The sequence below is a fragment of the Triticum dicoccoides genome, chromosome 6A (genome assembly GCF_002162155.2).
Source record: "Triticum dicoccoides isolate Atlit2015 ecotype Zavitan chromosome 6A, WEW_v2.0, whole genome shotgun sequence".
Taxonomy (NCBI): Eukaryota; Viridiplantae; Streptophyta; class Magnoliopsida; order Poales; family Poaceae; genus Triticum; species Triticum dicoccoides.
In genome coordinates, this window is record NC_041390.1 from 531,047,759 (window position 1) to 531,066,483 (window position 18,725).

The 18,725-nt window shown below is 45.5% G+C and overlaps 1 protein-coding gene across 1 annotated transcript in view; it reads right to left on the bottom strand.

Moving 5' to 3' along the window:
* LOC119317704 (enhancer of mRNA-decapping protein 4-like) overlaps positions 1-256 on the bottom strand; it is an 8,900-nt gene extending 8,644 nt beyond the window's left edge. The window contains exon 1 of the mRNA XM_037592197.1: positions 3-256. Coding sequence (XP_037448094.1) covers positions 3-172 — 170 coding nt within the window. The 5' untranslated portion in view covers positions 173-256. The remainder of the gene's footprint in view (positions 1-2) is intronic.
* Positions 257-18,725: the final 18,469 nt, after the last annotated feature.

An 18,725-nucleotide genomic window follows, 5' to 3' on the forward strand; every position in this document is an offset into this window, starting at 1 on the left:
TGGCGGGGGGGTAGGAGTAGGGGCCGGAGTGCGGCGGCGGGCCGGCGGCGCCGGGGAACATGGGCGCGGCGGTCGGCGCGGGGTTGGGAGGCGGCCTGAAGAGCATGGCCATCTCGAAGGGGGGATTGGGGTTGCCGGGGTTCGGATTAGGGTTTCCGGCTGGAGACGCCATTGGAGGCGGCACTGGAGTAGATCTGGAGAAGTGGGGCTGAGAGAGAGGGGGGATGGGTCGGAGGTGCGGCGGAGCAGAAGACGAGAAGTGCAGGTCGGGGTGGTGGCGGTGATTGTTTTCTCTCGCTTTTGCGCCCTCGCTGTTTCGCTTTATTTTGACGAGGATCTTTGAGAACTCAAATGTTGCAGTGCCGTTATTTTCTTCTTCTGTTTGACTCTACTTCTAAAAATGCTCCCTCCATCAAAATATAGGGCATCTTATAACGAAAATTGCTTTTGGAGCTCGGCCTCCATGAAGGCCTCCAAATTCAAATTTTAAATTTTATCAAAATTCATATTTTAACGTTTCAAAAAATTCTGAAAAAAATACAAATATGCATGAAGACATAACACATTTGTGTGTAAATTTTCAAGGCAAAATAAGTTGAAATTAGGGCTGTCAAAAAAACAAATCTAGGATTTTTTTAACACATGATACTATTCATCCTCGTAGGCCATGAATTTATATTTTTCTGTACAGACAGCATTTTAAGGTATTTCGTCCTAAAAATTTACACGCATACACATAATATCCTCGACCAATCCGGCCTACGACAGCGGACTCACAACGGATTGCGGTGGTCACGGAAAGGTCTTCGTGAGGGCTCCTCTCTCCACATCCGATGGCTCACTTCGAAGAGAGATGCAAACTTTGGATAATGACTTGACGCAGAGGGATGGTGGTGCAGCAGCGGCGGTACACAACGCATATACCTGCTGAGATCGAGGAAAAATGGTGGCGGCGACACATAAGTGATGTTGATGATGGTGCTACTCGAGCACCTGGTCTTGAGTTCCGGGGTGAAAGCCTAGGTCTGACACATGTTGCTAGACCTGGCAATGACGACGTTGTATGTCGTTACCTTGTTGAAGGCATTGCTCGGATATGCTCAGACCGGTTCTTCAGGGTGAAAACCTAGATTCTGACCATGGGTGGTTAGATCTAGCGACGTCGATGTTTGAGGCGTCGCTCCTTTTCTGAAGGCGTTGCTGTTGAAGAACCCCGTTCGTGTGGTGTCATGAGATGATTGGTGCGGATATGGTCATTGTTGTAGTTTGTCGATCGCGTGTCTGTTACTTTGGATTTTTTTTTATCGCCTATGTTTAGCTCTGGTCTTACATGACTTTGCTATTTGTCGGCGTGTTTTGTATGTGTGAGTTAGTGTTGGTTGTGTGCATCCTAGCTATGCAGAGACCGGGTGTGTACTCATTATGTTTGTATTCTCTTGATGCTCCATTTTGAGTCAATAAAATCCACCCTTTATCGAAAACATAATATTCTTGTTTAGTTGCACAATTTTTCAGCTTTTTTTAAACCGGCAAGTTTGAATTTTGATTTTTCAAAATTTAAGCTCTCCAACGAGCTCGGTCACCAAAAGGACGTTATAACCCTAAAAAGAACACAGGGCGGCTTAGTATTTCGCATTTCCCCCTGTTGTGCAATATTTAGAAAATCGATGCATTGTAAACCAACAAATGTAGAAGCATTTGTGGCTAGCAGCTCCCTGAGCCAATGCATGAAGTTTAAACGCCCTTCTCGCTCATTTTGGCATGCAGTATATTTTGGACTTTGAAGAACATTGGTTGATTCCATGCACATACATTGCACATCAGTATTCACATATGTGTAGCAACCAGATCACAAGTATCTATAAGGTGGCATATTGTTTGTATGCGTATGTGTGTAATTACCCCGTTGGCAGACCACACATATTTGAGTGTCTGATGCGACGCATACATAAAGACTGTGACATTGCTAACCGGAAAAAACATTATTAGCCCGACAAAAAAGAAAGTGATCAACATAGTAACAATAGACTTATACTTTTTATATGCACTGAGGTCTGACGTAAAACAGAATTGGGGATGATAAATACAACGGTAAGGATCCATGTCTCGATGTCGCACATGCATCAATACCTTAACTACCATAGTAGTTTCATGGAGCACGCTCCATGTATAAATTGCGCTAGGGCTGGCATCACTCATCTGATTAAAAATCTATCGGGTGTGTTATGCAGTACGACAAAAGGCTAAAGAAATTAGTCAAGTCTCAAATGTGGAAGATACAAAACAAAACATTGTTATAAAAATACATAAAAAATCATCACTCTCGCGTATACAACATAAGTTAATGTATAACCAGGAGTCCATGTATAATCGGAAATCTAATTTGGATCCTAGGTGCACGTGCTCCTGCAGGCAAAAAATAATTTTTGAAATATCAAGAAAATCCCAACAAAAATTTGATGTGTTCATAGTCACATTCAAATGCTACCTACAAATTTTTAGGTAAAAAAGTTAAGCATTTGGCCCGTGAAAAAAAATTAAGCACCAAATGTTATACCTAATTTTATTTTTTCACTGATGAAACATTGTTGCCCTGTTTCACATCAAATTTATCAAGCATGCTTGCGACACTAACACAAGTATCTATAAAAAATATTCAGTTTTTTTAAAATTTCTGTTCATGTGCGAACAAATCCACCCGGGAGCCAAGACTCCCTCCGCACATATTTTTTTACAAGGCTATATGAGAGTATATGGTGCCTAAATCACATGTTCGCTCTGGTCCTTACTTCCGGGGCAGTGAAATATTAGGTTTCTACGAGGTGCGAAACGCGAACACCCTTCTCATTTCCCCAAGTACATACCCTCGGAATCTTTTATGCTTTCCATGCGAGAGAGAAAATAAACATTTCACGAGTAGGTGGATTTGCTTCGAGAGGTCAATGCGGTGCTAGTTTAATTATTCCAAGATCTGGTCCGACGGTGCAGATCGAGGCTACGCCTGCACAGACGAACTGGGGCCGCACGTTTGGCATGGGCTCGGCGCCGGCAACGGCACGGCCTGCCGCAGGAGGGCGCATGCAGGCGTGCAGCGGCGCTCGAGGGCGAACGGTACGGCTGCACATGCACTCCTCCGGGCGGCATGTAGCCCCCAAGCGCAAGCGGCGCTGCCACATGATGAAGCGACCGAAATCACTGTTATGACCTTTTTAGTAATCTTTGTCATAAAATGAACTCAATATGAAAGTATTTCACGATTTAACCCTTTTAGCAACGCCACTGTCCGTGACGTTTCCTCTTCGTATAAAAACGTCGAGGTAACTCGCGTTTCAGCTCCACATTCAAACGCCGAGCTAACTCGCGTTTTCGCTCCACATGTAAACGCCATGATAGCTGGCGTTGCTACCCAGGCGGAAACGCCATGAGCTTTGGCGTTTCTAGCTGAAACTCTGGAGTGCATGCAAATAGTACTCTACTAATAGTACTCTAATCATTAGTAGGCTTTCTTTGCATGCTAGCTTAGGAGACCGTGGAGTACTACATTTATTTTAAGTGCTCACGGACCCTTACATGCATGCATCGAAGCATGGCATGCATACAGCATACGTCTTGTCTACTCGTTGCGTCAGTGCATGTAGCCTGCAGTACTAGCTCATGGTTAGCTGCATTTTCTTTAACCACAGGCCGGCTAGCTCTTATACTACACTGTACTACTCGTACCATATAAGACAGTAGATATTCTTGCATGAGGTGATTTAGCTTTGCTGAGCTGCATGGGCTATGATCCTAGTTCTTGGATAGGAGCAGGTAGGTGTCATTTATTTGGGATAGAAACGTATGCATGCATAGGACACAGTAAACTCTGCAAAGCTACCAGCTAGAAACGCCAAAGCTCATGGCGTTTCCGCCTGGGCAGCAACGCCAGCTACCATGGCGTTTACATGTGGAGCAAAAACGTGAGCTAGCTCGGCGTTTGAATGTGGAGTTGAAACGCGAGCTATCTTGACGTTTCTATATGGAGAAGAAACACCACGGACTGTAGTGTTGCTAAAAGGGTCAGATCATAAAATATTTTCATGTCGAGTTCATTTTGTGGCAAAGATTGCTAAAGAAGTCAGAACAGTGATTTTGGCCTGATGAAGCATCGCTTCTCCGAGTACATAAAAAATACTAACAAAAACATTCAGGACTAGCCCTTGAAGACGTATTTTTATAGAAGAAATCTCTAAGCACCATGGATCACTCCGTACTCCAGCGTTGGTGGGCTAGCTAGCTCCTTGCTGGTCTAGCCAACAGGGCGACATCCTGTTATCTCCTCAAATACATAGACTATTGAATAATTGCCTGATAGAAAAATGCCTTCAGGTCGAATCAGTTTGGACCGTTGATCCAAGCGGCTCGACTTCTTCCTCCTCCTCCTCGAGTACGGAACCTTTCATCTTCTTCCTCCGGCCTTCCATCGAGCCATGATTTTTTCGCCCCATCACCCCTTCCTATCCTCTTGCCTCGCCTCGAGTAAGGCCATGTCTGAGCCCCCACCGGCAAGGCCGCCACTAGCCGTGGTGTCCCCATCTCGTCCTCGGGTTCTGTCAATCCGATTAGTGGTCACATTTAAAAAGGTCCCCCACTTATAGTGGACAATCTATTGACATGCCTGGTCGAAATCTCCTCTTCGGGGCTTCGTGTGAGAATCAACTGAACTGGCAAAAAATTCAGGCGGGTGAAGAATAGCAAACATGGAAAAGTAACATGGCGATGAACAAACTTTAGTCAACTAATAATGTGTAGACCATTTCACCCTGAAAGTGTGTGTGTGTGTGTGTGTGTGTGTTTTGCGAAAAGAGGGTGCCTGATTTTAGCATAGCCTATTATCCAGGTCTTGTGGATTAGACATGGACAGAGGCGGCGATGATAATACTTGATTGGATGATAATCCAAAGAGTCGACCGCTTTGCTTTTTTTAGTGGAGTATGATCTTTTTTCATGAAAGTGTGATCTTACTTTTGTAAGAAGAATTTGACATGTAAATATATGTACGCAAATGCTCCCTTCATTTTCAAATATAGGTCTTTTTAGAGATTTCAATAAGTGACTGCATACGAAATAGAATGAGTAAATCTACATTTTAAAATATATTTACATATATTCGTATGTTGTAGTTCATTTGAAATACCTAAAAAGACTTATGTTTAGAAACGAAGGGAGTATATTATCTCTCCTCTCGCACACACTAATTAGTTTATATCTTGCCGACTCTCCACTCACCCACCCACCAATTATTCAAGAGATAAACTCCTTTTTCTCTATCTCCTTTTGCACTTACAAAGATGATAAGATAGAGCGGCGCTCATGAAGCTGCTGAAGTTAACGAACGATACGTCAAACTTTTTATGTCAAAAGATTGACGCACAAGTCATCGTCCAATCGTCCACCTTTTGTAATCGAACGACGCTTTCAGCGGCCCAATGGTGATCCAGGCTGATGTGCCTAGTTCGCTATTCAACGTTGATGAAAAAAGATTAGGCGTCAGCAGCGTCGTATGGACGGGAAGAAAAGCGAGTTTTTGCTATAGGAGTTGTCTCGTCTCTCCGTGGATAGGAACCGCGATGTTTCACCGGTGAAAGGGACAGGCGCTCGACTATTCCATCGCAACTGGTTCAGCCTCTTTGTAAAGTCTGTACTACATAATTCATAGCCTGACTTAACAAATCCGGCCCTTTGAATGCGGTCAGTCCCTTGTAGAAGTTGTCGCACATCTATATACCTTAAATACGGAGTCTCAAATTCATGCAACCCATGCACGATAATCATGCGATATAAATTGTTCAAATTTAATGGTTCGAAATAAAGCAAAGAAAATCATTGTTCAACAATTTGGACATGCCCAAATGAAATTAATGTCCGAGCGTGACGGATGCCTCGCTTGCTGGTCGGATCAGTGGCCGGACGCCGTTCATGCCGCCTGCTTCGAGGCCATCCTTGCCTCCTGCTCCGCCTGCATCTGGACTGCATGCTCCGCTGCTGCCGCAGCCGCCCTCGCTGCCTCGTACTCCCTACGTTCGTTGATCTCCTTCTTCTCCGCAAGCCACTTCTTTACATGCTCATCCAAAAGGGTTTCGTCCATCGACATGATCTTCACATCCTATGCTTCCCGTGCGAGTTGCAACATCTCCTTCTCAATGTCAATCTCTTCAAATGTCTTGGCCTTCTTGAGCTCCCATTTGATCGCCGCCTCGTGCTTGTCCAACTCGATCTTCTCTCTCTCAATTTCAAACTTTTTCTTCGTCTTTTTCCAGTCCCAATCCATCCTCTCCTTTTGCGCATCCAACATAAACGTGTACCTCTCCTCTTTCTTGTTCTCCCTCGCTGGAAAATGCCTTCCATGTGGAGGACATTTCTGTAGCCGCGACGTCACGGGAGGCCCTTATCTTCTCCCACTTGTTTCTCATGACTTGTCGGTTATTCTTTGGCACTGTGGCTCTTCCATTCTCGACGACAATATCGTCCTCTTCATCGTCCAACCCAATTGATTGGTGGGACCTTGATCCATCATTCCTTTTCTTGTCCGCCTTGTGATCGGCCACAAGTTGTGTCCACTTTGGCATTCCTTTCAATATGATCCAACAATGGCTAAAAGCAAACGACTTCTTCTCCGTTTTGTGATACAAAGTGTCTGCTACCACCGTCTAACAAACAACATATGTATGAGCACGAGAATGCAAACACAAGAAGCATATGCAAATGATGACAAGATGAACCAAATGAGCTTACGTGAGTTGCGACTCCCATCCCACTTTGAGGGCGTTTGGTCACTTGTGAGTAGTAGTCAACGTACTTGTTCACTTCCCTTTGAATGACCCCCCATCGATGTTGGAGAGGTGCCACATTGCGGTTGGTCATGATAGGATGTGGCTCCACTTATTCCTTTTGTTCGTGATACTTGATGTCTACTACGCAACTTTTATTTCTTGTAGACTCTGTTGGGCCTCCAAGCGCGGAGTTTTGTAGGACAGCAGCAAAATTCCCTTAAGTGGATGACGTAAGATTTATTAATCTGTGGGAGGTGTAGAATGAAGATGTTCTCTCTCAAACAACCATGCAATCAAATACAAGAAATTTCTTGTGTCCCCAACACACACAATACAATGGTAAATTGTATAGGTGCACTAGTTCGACGAAGAGATGGTGATACAAGTGTAGTATGGATAGTAGATATAGGTTTTTGTAATCTAAAAATATATAAAAAAGCAAGATGGCAAGTGATAAAACAGAGCACAAACGGTATTGCAATGCTTGAAAACAATGCCTAGGGTTCATACTTTCACTAGTGCAATCTCTCAATAGTGCTAACATAATTGAATCATATAACAATCCCTCAACGTGCGACAAAGAATCACTTGAAAGTTTCTATCAGAGAACGTAGGATGAAAACGTGTATCAACCCCTATGCATAGATATCCAGTGTGACAGAAATCCGCAAGTTGAATATCAAAATATACATCAAATAACTCAATAGAATACCTCATTATCATCACGGGTATCCACATGCAAGACATACATCAAGTGTTCTTAAATCCAAAATATTCAATCCAACATAACGAAACCTCAAAGAGTAAGACTCAATTCATCACAACAAAATAAAGAGGGGAAAACACCATATAATCTGACTATATTAACAAAGTGTAAGTGCATCAAGTGCCCCCTTAGTGGTTTTGGAGTATTGAAGACAAATATGTTGAGGAACTAATGTGTTTGTGAGTATACACAGGAGAAAGAGTCCCTGAAGATTTGGTTTAACACATGGAAGATGGCCCATAAAAATGGATTTCTTCAAGTGAACAATTTGGTGATAAAATTGGCACGACCTTTCCAGAAATTGTGTGAAGACTGGAAACTTGAAGACTTTTGTTTTCATAGTTTCTTTTTTCTTATTTGAGTCATAGGAAAAACCGTATTAAAGGGGGTCTAGGTGAATCATAGTTCACATTTCCAAATGATGCTCAAACATATACATACACAAGCTGCTTCGAGTGAAGTCTTCGGAAATCTCCAGAACAGTTGAAGCATTTGCTAGCGACAGTGATGGAGTTCATCTGGTCGTTGACGAATTTGGTCACGCTGAGGAGTTAGGATTTCACCAGTGTGATCTACCTAAAAGTGAGGAAATTGAGTGCCCCGACGAATTTGAGAGTTCAAATTCTGACCATTGTTGCGCCGCGGGCCAGCTGTCGAGTGGATCCTTATCCTGAAAACGGTCGAATCAGAGAAGGCCATTTATGACAATTCATGTCGGGTTGCCCCCTGACTATAAATAGCCGCCCTCACAACCACTTGTTAGTTGGCTGCTCCGAGAGAACTTGACACTTGTCATTTGAGAGCAACCCATCCTCTGACGACTTTGAGAGAATTCTAAGTGAGCAAAGTGTTGGAAATATGCCATAGAGGCAATAATAAAATGGTTATTATTATATTTCCTTGTTCATGATAATTGTCTATTGTTTATGCTATAATTGTATTAACCGGAAACCGTAATACATGTGTGAATACATAGACCACAACATGTCCCTAGTAAGCCTCTAGTTGACTAGCTCGTTGATCAATAGATGGTTATGGTTTCCTAACCATGGACATTGGATGTCGTTGATAATGGGATCACATCATTAGGAGAATGATGTGATTGACAAGACCCAATCCTAAGCATAGCACAAGATCGTGGAGTTCGTTTGCTAGAGCTTTTCTAATGTCAAGTATCATTTCCTTAGAACCATGAGATTGTGCAACTCCCGGATACCGTAGGAATGCTTTGGGTGTATCAAACGTCACAACGTAACTGAGTGGCTATAAAGGTGCACTATAGGTATCTCCGAAAGTGTCTGTTGGGTTGGCACGAATCGAGACTGGGATTTGTCACTTCGTATGATGGAGAGGTATCTCTAGGCCCACTTGGTAATGCATCATCATAATGAGCTCAATGTGATTAAGGAGTTAGCCACGGGATCATGCGTTACGGAACGAGTAAAGAGACTTGCCGATAACGAGATTGAACGAGGTATGGGGATACCGACGATCGAATATCGGGCAAGTAACATACCGATGGACAAAGGGAATTGTATACGGGATTGATTGAATCCCCAACATCGTGGTTCATCCGATGAGATCATCATGGAACATGTGGGAGACAACATGGGTATCCAGATCCCACTGTTGGTTATTGGTCAGAGAGATGTCTCGGTCATGTCTGCATGGTTCCCGAACCCGTAGGGTCTACACACTTAAGATTCAGTGACGCTAGAGTTGTTATGGGAAATTGTATGTGGTTATCGAAGGTTGTTCGGAGTCCCGGATGATATCCCGGACGTCACGAGGAGTTCCGGAATGGTCCAGAGGTGAAGATTTATATATGGAAGTCCAGTTTTCAGCCGGAATGGTTTCGGGGGTTATTGGTATTGTACTGGGACCACCGAAAGGTGTCCGGGGGTCCACAGGGTGGGGCCACCTGCCCCGGAGGACTTAATGGGCTGAATATGGGAGCGAATCAGCCCCTAGTGGGCTGGTGCGCCCCCAAGGGCCCAAGGCACCTAGGGTTGGAAACCCTAGGGGGAGGGGGCGCCTCCCACCTGCTTGGGGGCAAGTTTCCCCTCCTGGCCGCCCTCCCCCTCTAGATGCATCTAGGGGGGGCCCTCTTCCCTTACCCCTATAAATAGTGGGGGGGTGGGAGGGCAGCCGCACCCCTTCCCCTGGTGCAGCCCTCCCCCTCCAGCACCTCCTCCTCCTCCTTAGTGCTTGGTGAAGCCCCGCCGGAGAACCGCAAGCTCCACCACCACGCTGTCGTGCTGCTGGAGCTCTCCCTCAACTTCTCCTCTCCCCTTGCTGGATAAAGAAGGAGGATACGTCCCCCGGGTTGTACGTGTGTTGAACGCGGAGGCGCCGTCCGTTCGACGCTTGGATCAAATCTTCCACGATTTGAATCGCCGCGAGTACGACTCCATCAACCGCATTCTTGTGACGCTCCAACTTAGCGATCTTCAAGGGTATGAAGATGGACTCCCTCTCTCTCGTTGCTAGCATCTCCTAGATTGATCTTGGTGACACATAGGAAAATTTTGAATTATTACTATGTTCCCCAATAGTGGCATCATGAGATAGGTCTATGTGTATGCACGAGTAGAACACAAAGTAGTTGTGGGCGATGATTTGGTCAATTTGCTTACTGTTACTAGTCTTATCTTGATTCAGCGGCATTGTGGGATGAAGCGACCTGGACCGACCTTACACGTATGCTTACGTGAGACAGGTTCCACCGACTGACATGCACTTGATGCATAAGGTGGCTAGCGGGTGTCTGTCTTGTTGGAAATATGCCCTAGAGGCAATAATAAAATGATTATTATATTTCCTTGTTCATGATAATTGTCTATTATTCATGCTATAATTGTATTATCCGGAAATCGTAATACATGTGTGAATACATAGACCACAATGTGTCCCTAGTGAGCCTCTAGTTGACTAGCTCGTTGATCAACAGATATTCATGGTTTCCTAGCTATGGACATGGGGATGTCATTGATAACGGGATCACATCATTAGGAGAATGATGTGATGGTCAAGACCCAAACCTAAGCATAGCACAAAGATCGTGTAGTTCATTTGCTGTAGCTTTCCTGAATGTCAAGTATCATTTCCTTAGACCATGAGATTGTGCAACTCCCGGATACCGTAGGAGTGCCTTGGGTGTGCCAAACGTCACAACGTAACTGGGTGACTATAAAGGTACATTACAGGTATCTTCGAAAGTGTCTGTTGGGTTGGCACGAATTGAGACTGGGATTTGTCACTCCGTATGACGGAGAGGTATCTCTGGGCCCACTCGGTAATGTATCATCATAATGAGCTCAATGTGATCAAGTGGTTGATCACGGGATCATGCATTACGGTACGAGTAAAGTGACTTGCCGGTAACGAGACTGAACAAGGTATTGGGATACCGACGATCGAGTCTCGGGCAAGTAACGTACCGATTGACAAAGGGAATTGAATACGGGATTGATTAAGTCCTCGACATCATGGTTCATCCGATGAGATCATCGAGGAGCATGTGGGAGCCAACATGGGTATCCAGATCCCGCTGTTGGTTATTGACCGGAGAGTCATCTCGGTCACGTCTGCTTGTCTCCCGAACCCGTAGGGTCTACACACTCAAGGTTCGGTGACGCTAGGGTTGTAGAGATATGAGTATGCAGTAATTAGAAAGTTGTTTGGAGTCCCGGATGAGATCCTGGACGTCACGAGGAGTTCCGGAATGGTCCGGAGGTGAAGAATTATATATAGGAAGTGTAGTTTCGGCCATCGGGAAAGATTCGGGGTCACCGGTATTGTACCGGGACCACCGGATGGGTCCCGGGGGTCCACCGGGTGGGGCCACCCATCCCGGAGGGCGCCATGGGCTGAAGTGGGGAGGGGAACCAGCCCATAGTGGGCTGGTGCGCCCCCCCCTTTGGGCCCCCCTGTGCCTAGGGTTGGAAACCCTAGGGTGGGGGGCGCCTCCACTTGCCTTGGGGGGCACTCCACCCCCCTTGGCCGCCGCCCCCTTGGGAGATCCCATCTCCAGGGCCGGCGCCCCCAAGGGGCCTATATAAAGGAGGGGGGGAGGGAGGGCAGCCGCACCTCAAGTCTTGGTGCCTCCTTCTCCCCTGCTACACCTCTCCCTCTCGTAGAAGCTCGGCGAAGCCCTGCTGCGATCACTGCTGCATCCACCACCACGCCATCGTGCTGCTGGATCTTCATCAACCTCTGCTTCCCCCTTGCTGGATCAAGAAGTAGGAGACGTCATCCGCTCCGTACGTGTGTTGAACGCGAAGGTGCCGTCCGTTCGGCACTTGGTCATTGGTGATTTGGATCACGGCGAGTACGACTCCATCATCCCCGTTCTCTGAACGCTTCCGCTCGTGATCTACAAGGGTATGTAGATGCACTCCTCTCTCCCTCGTTGCTAGATGACTCCATAGATTGATCTTGGTGATGTGTAGAAAATTTTAAAATTCCGCTACGTTCCCCAACAGTGGCATCATGAGCTAGGTCTATGCATAGTTACTATGCACGAGTAGAACACAAAGTAGTTGTGGGCGTCGATATTGTCAATTTGCTTGCCGTTACTAGTCTTATCTTGATTCGGCGCCATCGTGGGATGAAGCGGCCCGGACCAACCTTACACGTACGCTTACGTGAGACCGGTTCCACCGACTGACATGCACTAGTTGCATAAGGTGGCTGGCGGGTGTTTGTCTCTCCCACTTTAGTCGGATCGGATTCGATGAACAGGGTCCTTATGAAGGGTAAATAGAAATTGGCAATTCACGTTGTGGTTTTGGCGTAGGTAAGAAACGTTCTTGCTAGAAACCTATAGCAGCCACGTAAAAACTTGCAACAACAATTAGAGGACGTCTAACTTGTTTTTGCAGCAAGTGTTTTGTGATGTGATATGGCCAAAGGTTGTGATGAATGATGAATGATATATGTGATGTATGAGATTGATCATGTTCTTGTAATAGGAATCACGACTTGCATGTCGATGAGTATGACAACCGGCAGGAGCCATAGGAGTTGTCTTTATTTTTGTATGACCTGCGTGTCATTGAGAAACGCCATGTAAATTACTTTACTTTATTGCTAAACGTGTTAGCCATAGTAGTAGAAGTAATAGTTGGCGAGCAACTTCATGGAGACACGATGATGGAGATCATGATGATGGAGATCATGGTGTCATGCCGGTGACAAGATGATCATGGAGCCCCAAGATGGAGATCAAAGGAGCTATATGATATTGGCCATATCATGTCACTATTATTTGATTGCATGTGATGTTTATCACGTTTTTGCATCTTATTTACTTAGAACGACGGTAGTAATAAGATGATCCCTCATAATAATTTCAAGAAAGTGTCCCCCCTAACTGTGCGCCTTTGCGACAGTTCGTTGTTTCGAAGCACCACATGATGATCGGGTGTGATAGATTCCAACGTTCACATACAACGGGTGTAAGACAAATTTACACACGCAATACACTTAGGTTGACTTGACGAGCCTAGCATGTACAGACATGGCCTCGGAACACAGAAGACCGAAAGGTCGAGCATGAGTCGTATAGAAGATACGATCAACATGAAGATGTTCACCGATGTTGACTAGTCCGTCTCACGTGATGATCGGACACGGCCTAGTCAACTCGGATCATGCTATACTTAGATGACTGGAGGGATGTCTATCTAAGTGGGAGTTCATTGAATAATTTGATTAGATGAACTTAATTATCATGAACTTAGTCTAAAATCTTTACAATATGTCTTGTAGATCAAATGGCCAACGTTGTCCTCAACTTCAACGCGTTCCTAGAGAAAACCAAGCTGAAAGACGATGGCAGCAACTATACGGACTGGGTCCGGAACCTGAGGATCATCCTCATAGCTGCCAAGAAAGATTATGTCCTAGAAGCACCGCTAGGTGACGCACCCGTCCCACAGAACCAAGACGTTATGAATGCTTGGCAGACACGTGCTGATGATTACTCCCTTGTTCAGAGCGGCATGCTTTACAGCTTAGAACCGGGGCTCCAAAAGCGTTTGGAGAGACACGGAGCATATGAGATGTTCGAAGAGCTGAAAATGGTTTTTCAAGCTCATGCCCGGGTCGAGAGATATGAAGTCTTCGACAAGTTCTTCAGCTGTAAGATGGAGGAAAATAGTTCTGTCAGTGAGCACATACTCAAAATGTCTGGGTTGCATAACCGCTTGACTCAGCTAGGAGTTAATCTCCCGGATGACGCGGTCATTGACAGAATCCTTCAGTCGCTTCCACCAAGCTACAAGAGCTTTATGATGAACTTCAATATGCAGGGGATGGAAAAGACCATTCCTGAAGTATTTGCAATGCTGAAATCAGCAGAGGTAGAAGTCAAAAAGGAACATCAAGTGTTGTTGGTGAATAAAACCACTAAGTTCAAGAAAGGCAAGGGTAAGAAGAACTTCAAGAAGGACGGCAAGGGAGTTGCCGCACCCGGTAAGCAAGCTTCCGGGAAGAAGCCAAAGTATGGACCCAAGCCCGAGACTGAGTGCTTTTATTACAAGGGAAGTGGTCACTGGAAGCGGAACTGCCCCAAATACTTAGCGGACAAGAAGGCCGGCATCACAAAAGGTATATGTGATATACATGTAATTGATGTGTACCTTACCAGTACTCGTAGTAGCTCCTGGGTATTTGATACCGGTGCTGTTGCTCACATTTGTAACTCAAAACAGGAGCTGCGGAATAAGCAGAGACTGGCGAAGGACGAGGTGACGATGCGCGTTGGGAATGGTCCCAAGGTCGATGTGATCGCCGTCGGCACACTACCTCTACATTTACCTACTGGATTAGTTTTAAACCTCAATAATTGTTATTTGGTGCCAGCTTTGAGCATGAACATTGTATCAGGATCTCGTTTAATTCAAGATGGCTACTCATTTAAATCCGAGAATAATGGTTATTCTATTTATATGAGAGATATGTTTTATGGTCATGCTCCGATGGTGAATGGTTTATTCTTAATGAATCTCGAGCGTAATGCTACACATATTCATAGTGTGAATACCAAAAGATGTAAGGTTGATAATGATAGTCCCACATACTTGTGGCACTGCCGCCTTGGTCACATAGGTGTCAAACGCATGAAGAAGCTCCATGCAGATGGACTTCTAGAGTCTCTTGATTACGAATCATTTGACACGTGCGAACCATGCCTCATGGGTAAGATGACCAAGACTTCGTTCTCAGGAACAATGGAGCGAGCAACCAACTTATTGGAAATCATACATATAGATGTGTGCGGTCCAATGAGTGTTGAGGCTCGCGGTGGCTATCGTTATGTTCTCACCCTCACTGATGACTTGAGTAGATATGGGTATGTCTACTTAATGAAACACAAGTCTGAGACCTTTGAAAAGTTCAAGGAATTTCAGAGTGAGGTTGAGAATCAACGTGACAGGAAAATCAAGTTCTTGCGATCAGATCGTGGGGGAGAATACTTGAGTCACGAATTTGTCACACACTTAAGAAAATGTGGAATAGTTTCACAACTCACGCCGCTTGGAACACCTCAGCGTAATTGTGTGTCCGAACGTCGTAATCGCACTCTATTGGATATGGTGCAATCTATGATGTCTCTTACCGATTTACCGCTGTCATTTTGGGGCTATGCTTTAGAGACTGCCGCATTCACTTTAAATAGGGCTCCGTCGAAATCCGTTGAGACGACACCGTATGAATTATGGTTTGGGAAGAAACCTAAGATGTCGTTTCTAAAAGTTTGGGGATGCGATGCTTATGTCAAGAAACTTCAACCTGAAAAGCTCGAACCCAAGTCAGAAAAATGCGTCTTCATAGGATACCCTAAAGAAACTATTGGGTATACCTTCTACCTCAGATCCGAAGGCAAGATCTTTGTTGCCAAGAATGGATCCTTTCTAGAGAAAGAGTTTCTCTCGAAAGAAGTAAGTGGGAGGAAAGTAGAACTTGATGAAGTATTACCTCTTGAACCGGAAAGTGGCGCAACACAGGGAAATGTTCCTGAGGTGCCTGCACCGACTAGAGAGGAAGTTAATGATGATGATCATGAAACGTCAGATCAAGTTGCTACTGAACTTCGTAGGTCCACAAGGACACGTTCCGCACCAGAGTGGTACAGTAACCCTGTCTTGGAAATCATGTTGTTAGACAACGGTGAACCTTCCAACTATGAAGAAGCAATGGCCAGCCCGGATTCCGACAAATGGTTGGAAGCCATGAAATCCGAGATAGGATCCATGTATGAAAACGAAGTATGGACTTTGACTGACTTGCCCGATGATCGGCAAGCCATAGAAAAAAATGGATCTTTAAGAAGAAGATAGACGCGGGTGGTAATGTGACCATCTATAAAGCTCGACTTGTCGCTAAGGGTTATCGACAAGTTCAAGGGGTTGACTACGATGAGACTTTCTCACCTGTAGCGAAGCTGAAGTCCGTCTGAATCATGTTAGCAATTGCCGCATTCTATGATTATGAAATATGGCAAATGGACGTCAAAACGGCATTCCTTAATGGTTTCCTTAAGGAAGAATTGTATATGATGCAGCCGAAAGGTTTTGTCGATCCTAAGAATGCTGACAAGGTGTGCAAGCTCCAACGCTCGATTTATGGGCTGGTGCAAGCATCTCGGAGTTGGAACATTCGCTTTGATGAGATGATCAAAGCGTTTGGGTTTATGCAGACTTATGGAGAAGCCTGCATTTACAAGAAAGTGAGTGGGAGCTCTGTAGCATTTCTCATATTGTATGTGGATGACATACTGTTGATGGGAAATGATATAGAATTCTTGGAAAGCATAAAGGCCTACTTGAACAAGTGTTTTTCAATGAATAACCTTGGAGAAGCTGCTTATATATTAGGCATCAAGATCTATAGAGATAGATCGAGACGCCTCATTGGTCTTTCACAGAGTATGTACCTTGACAAGATATTGAAGAAGTTCAAAATGGATCAGTCAAAGAAGGGGTTCTTGCCTGTATTGCAAGGTACGAGATTGAGCACGGCTCAAAGCCCGACCGCGGCAGAAGATAGAGAAAAGATGAGTGTCGTCCCCTATGCCTCAGCCATAGGGTCTATCATGTATGCTATGCTGTGTACCAGACCTGATGTAAACCTTGCCCTAAGTTTGGTAGGAAGGTACCAAAGTAATCCCAACATGGAACATTGGACAACGGTCAAGAATATCCTGAAGTACCTGAAAAGGACTAAGGAAATGTTTCTCGTTTATGGAGGTGACGAAGAGCTTGTCATAAAGGGTTACATCGATGCTAGCTTCGACACAGATCTGGATGACTCTAAGTCACAAACCGGATACGTGTATATTTTGAATGGTGGGGCAGTAAGCTGGTGTAATTGCAAGCAAAGTGTGGTGGCGGGATCTACATGTGAAGCGGAGTACATGGCAGCCTTGGAGGCAGCATAAGAAGCAATCTGGGTGAAGGAGTTCATCACTGACCTAGGAGTCATACCCAATGCGTCGGGGCCGATGACTCTCTTCTGTGATAACACTGGAGCTATTGCCCTTGCCAAGGAGCCCAGGTTTCACAGGAAGACCAGGCATATCAAGCGTCGCTTCAACTCCATTCGTGAAAGTGTTCAAAATGGAGACATAGAAATTTGTAAAGTACATATGGACCTGAATGTAGCAGATCCGTTGACTAAACCTCTCCCTAGAGCAAAACATGATCAACACCAGAATTCTATGGGTGTTCGATTCATCACAATGTAACTAGATGATTGACTCTAGTGCAAGTGGGAGACTGTTGGAAATATGCCCTAGAGGCAATAATAAAATGATTATTATATTTCCTTGTTCATGATAATTGTCTATTATTCATGCTATAATTGTATTATCGGGAAATCGTAATACATGTGTGAATACATAGACCACAATGTGTCCCTAGTGAGCCTCTAGTTGACTAGCTCGTTGATCAACAGATAGTCATGGTTTCCTGGCTATGGACATGGGGATGTCATTGATAACAGGATCACATCATTAGGAGAATGATGTGATGGACAAGACCCAAACCTAAGCATAACACAAAGATCGTGTAGTTCGTTTGCTGTAGCTTTCCTGAATGTCAAGTATCATTTCCTTAGACCATGAGATTGTGCAACTCCCGGATACCGTAGGAGTGCCTTGGGTGTGCCAAACGTCACAACGTAACTGGGTGACTATAAAGGTACATTACAGGTATCTCCGAAAGTGTCTGTTGGGTTGGCACGTATCGAGACTGGGATTTGTCACTCCGTATGACGGAGAGGTATCTCTGGGCCCACTCGGTAATGCATCATCATAATGAGCTCAATGTGATCAAGTGGTTGATCATGGGATCATGCATTATGGTACGAGTAAAGTGACTTGCCGGTAACGAGACTGAACAAGGTATTGGGATACCGACGATCGAGTCTCGGGCAAGTAACGTACCGATTAACAAAGGGAATTGAATACGAGATTGATTAAGTCCTCGACATCGTGGTTCATCCGATGAGATCATCGAGGAGCACGTGGGAGCCAACATGGGTATCCAGATCCTGCTGTTGGTTATTGACCGAAGAGTAGTCTCGGTCACGTCTGCTTGTCTCTCGAACCCGTAGGGTCTACACACTTAAGGTTCAGTGACGCTAGGGTTGTAGAGATATGAGTATGCAGTAATCCGAAAGTTGTTCGGAGTCCCGGATGAGATCCTGGACGTCACGAGGAGTTCCGGAATGGTCCGGAGGTGAAGAATTATATATAGGAAGTGTAGTTTCAGCCATCGGGAAAGATTCGGGGTCACCGGTATTGTACCGGGACCACCACATGGGTCCCGGGGGTCCACCGGGTGGGGCCACCCATCCCGAAGGGCGCCATGGGCTGAAGTGGGGAGGGGAACCAGCCCATAGTGGGCTGGTGCGCCCCCCCTTTGGGCCCCCTGCGCCTAGGGTTGGAAACCCTAGGGTGGGGGGCGCCTCCACTTGCCTTGGGGGGCACTCCACCCCCCTTGGCTGCCGCCCCCTTGGGAGATCCCATCTCCTGGGCCGGCGCCCCCCAGGGGCCTATATAAAGGAGGGGGGAGGGAGGGCAGCCTCACCTCAAGTCTTGGCGCCTCCCTCTCCCCTGCTACACCTCTCCCTCTCGTAGAAGC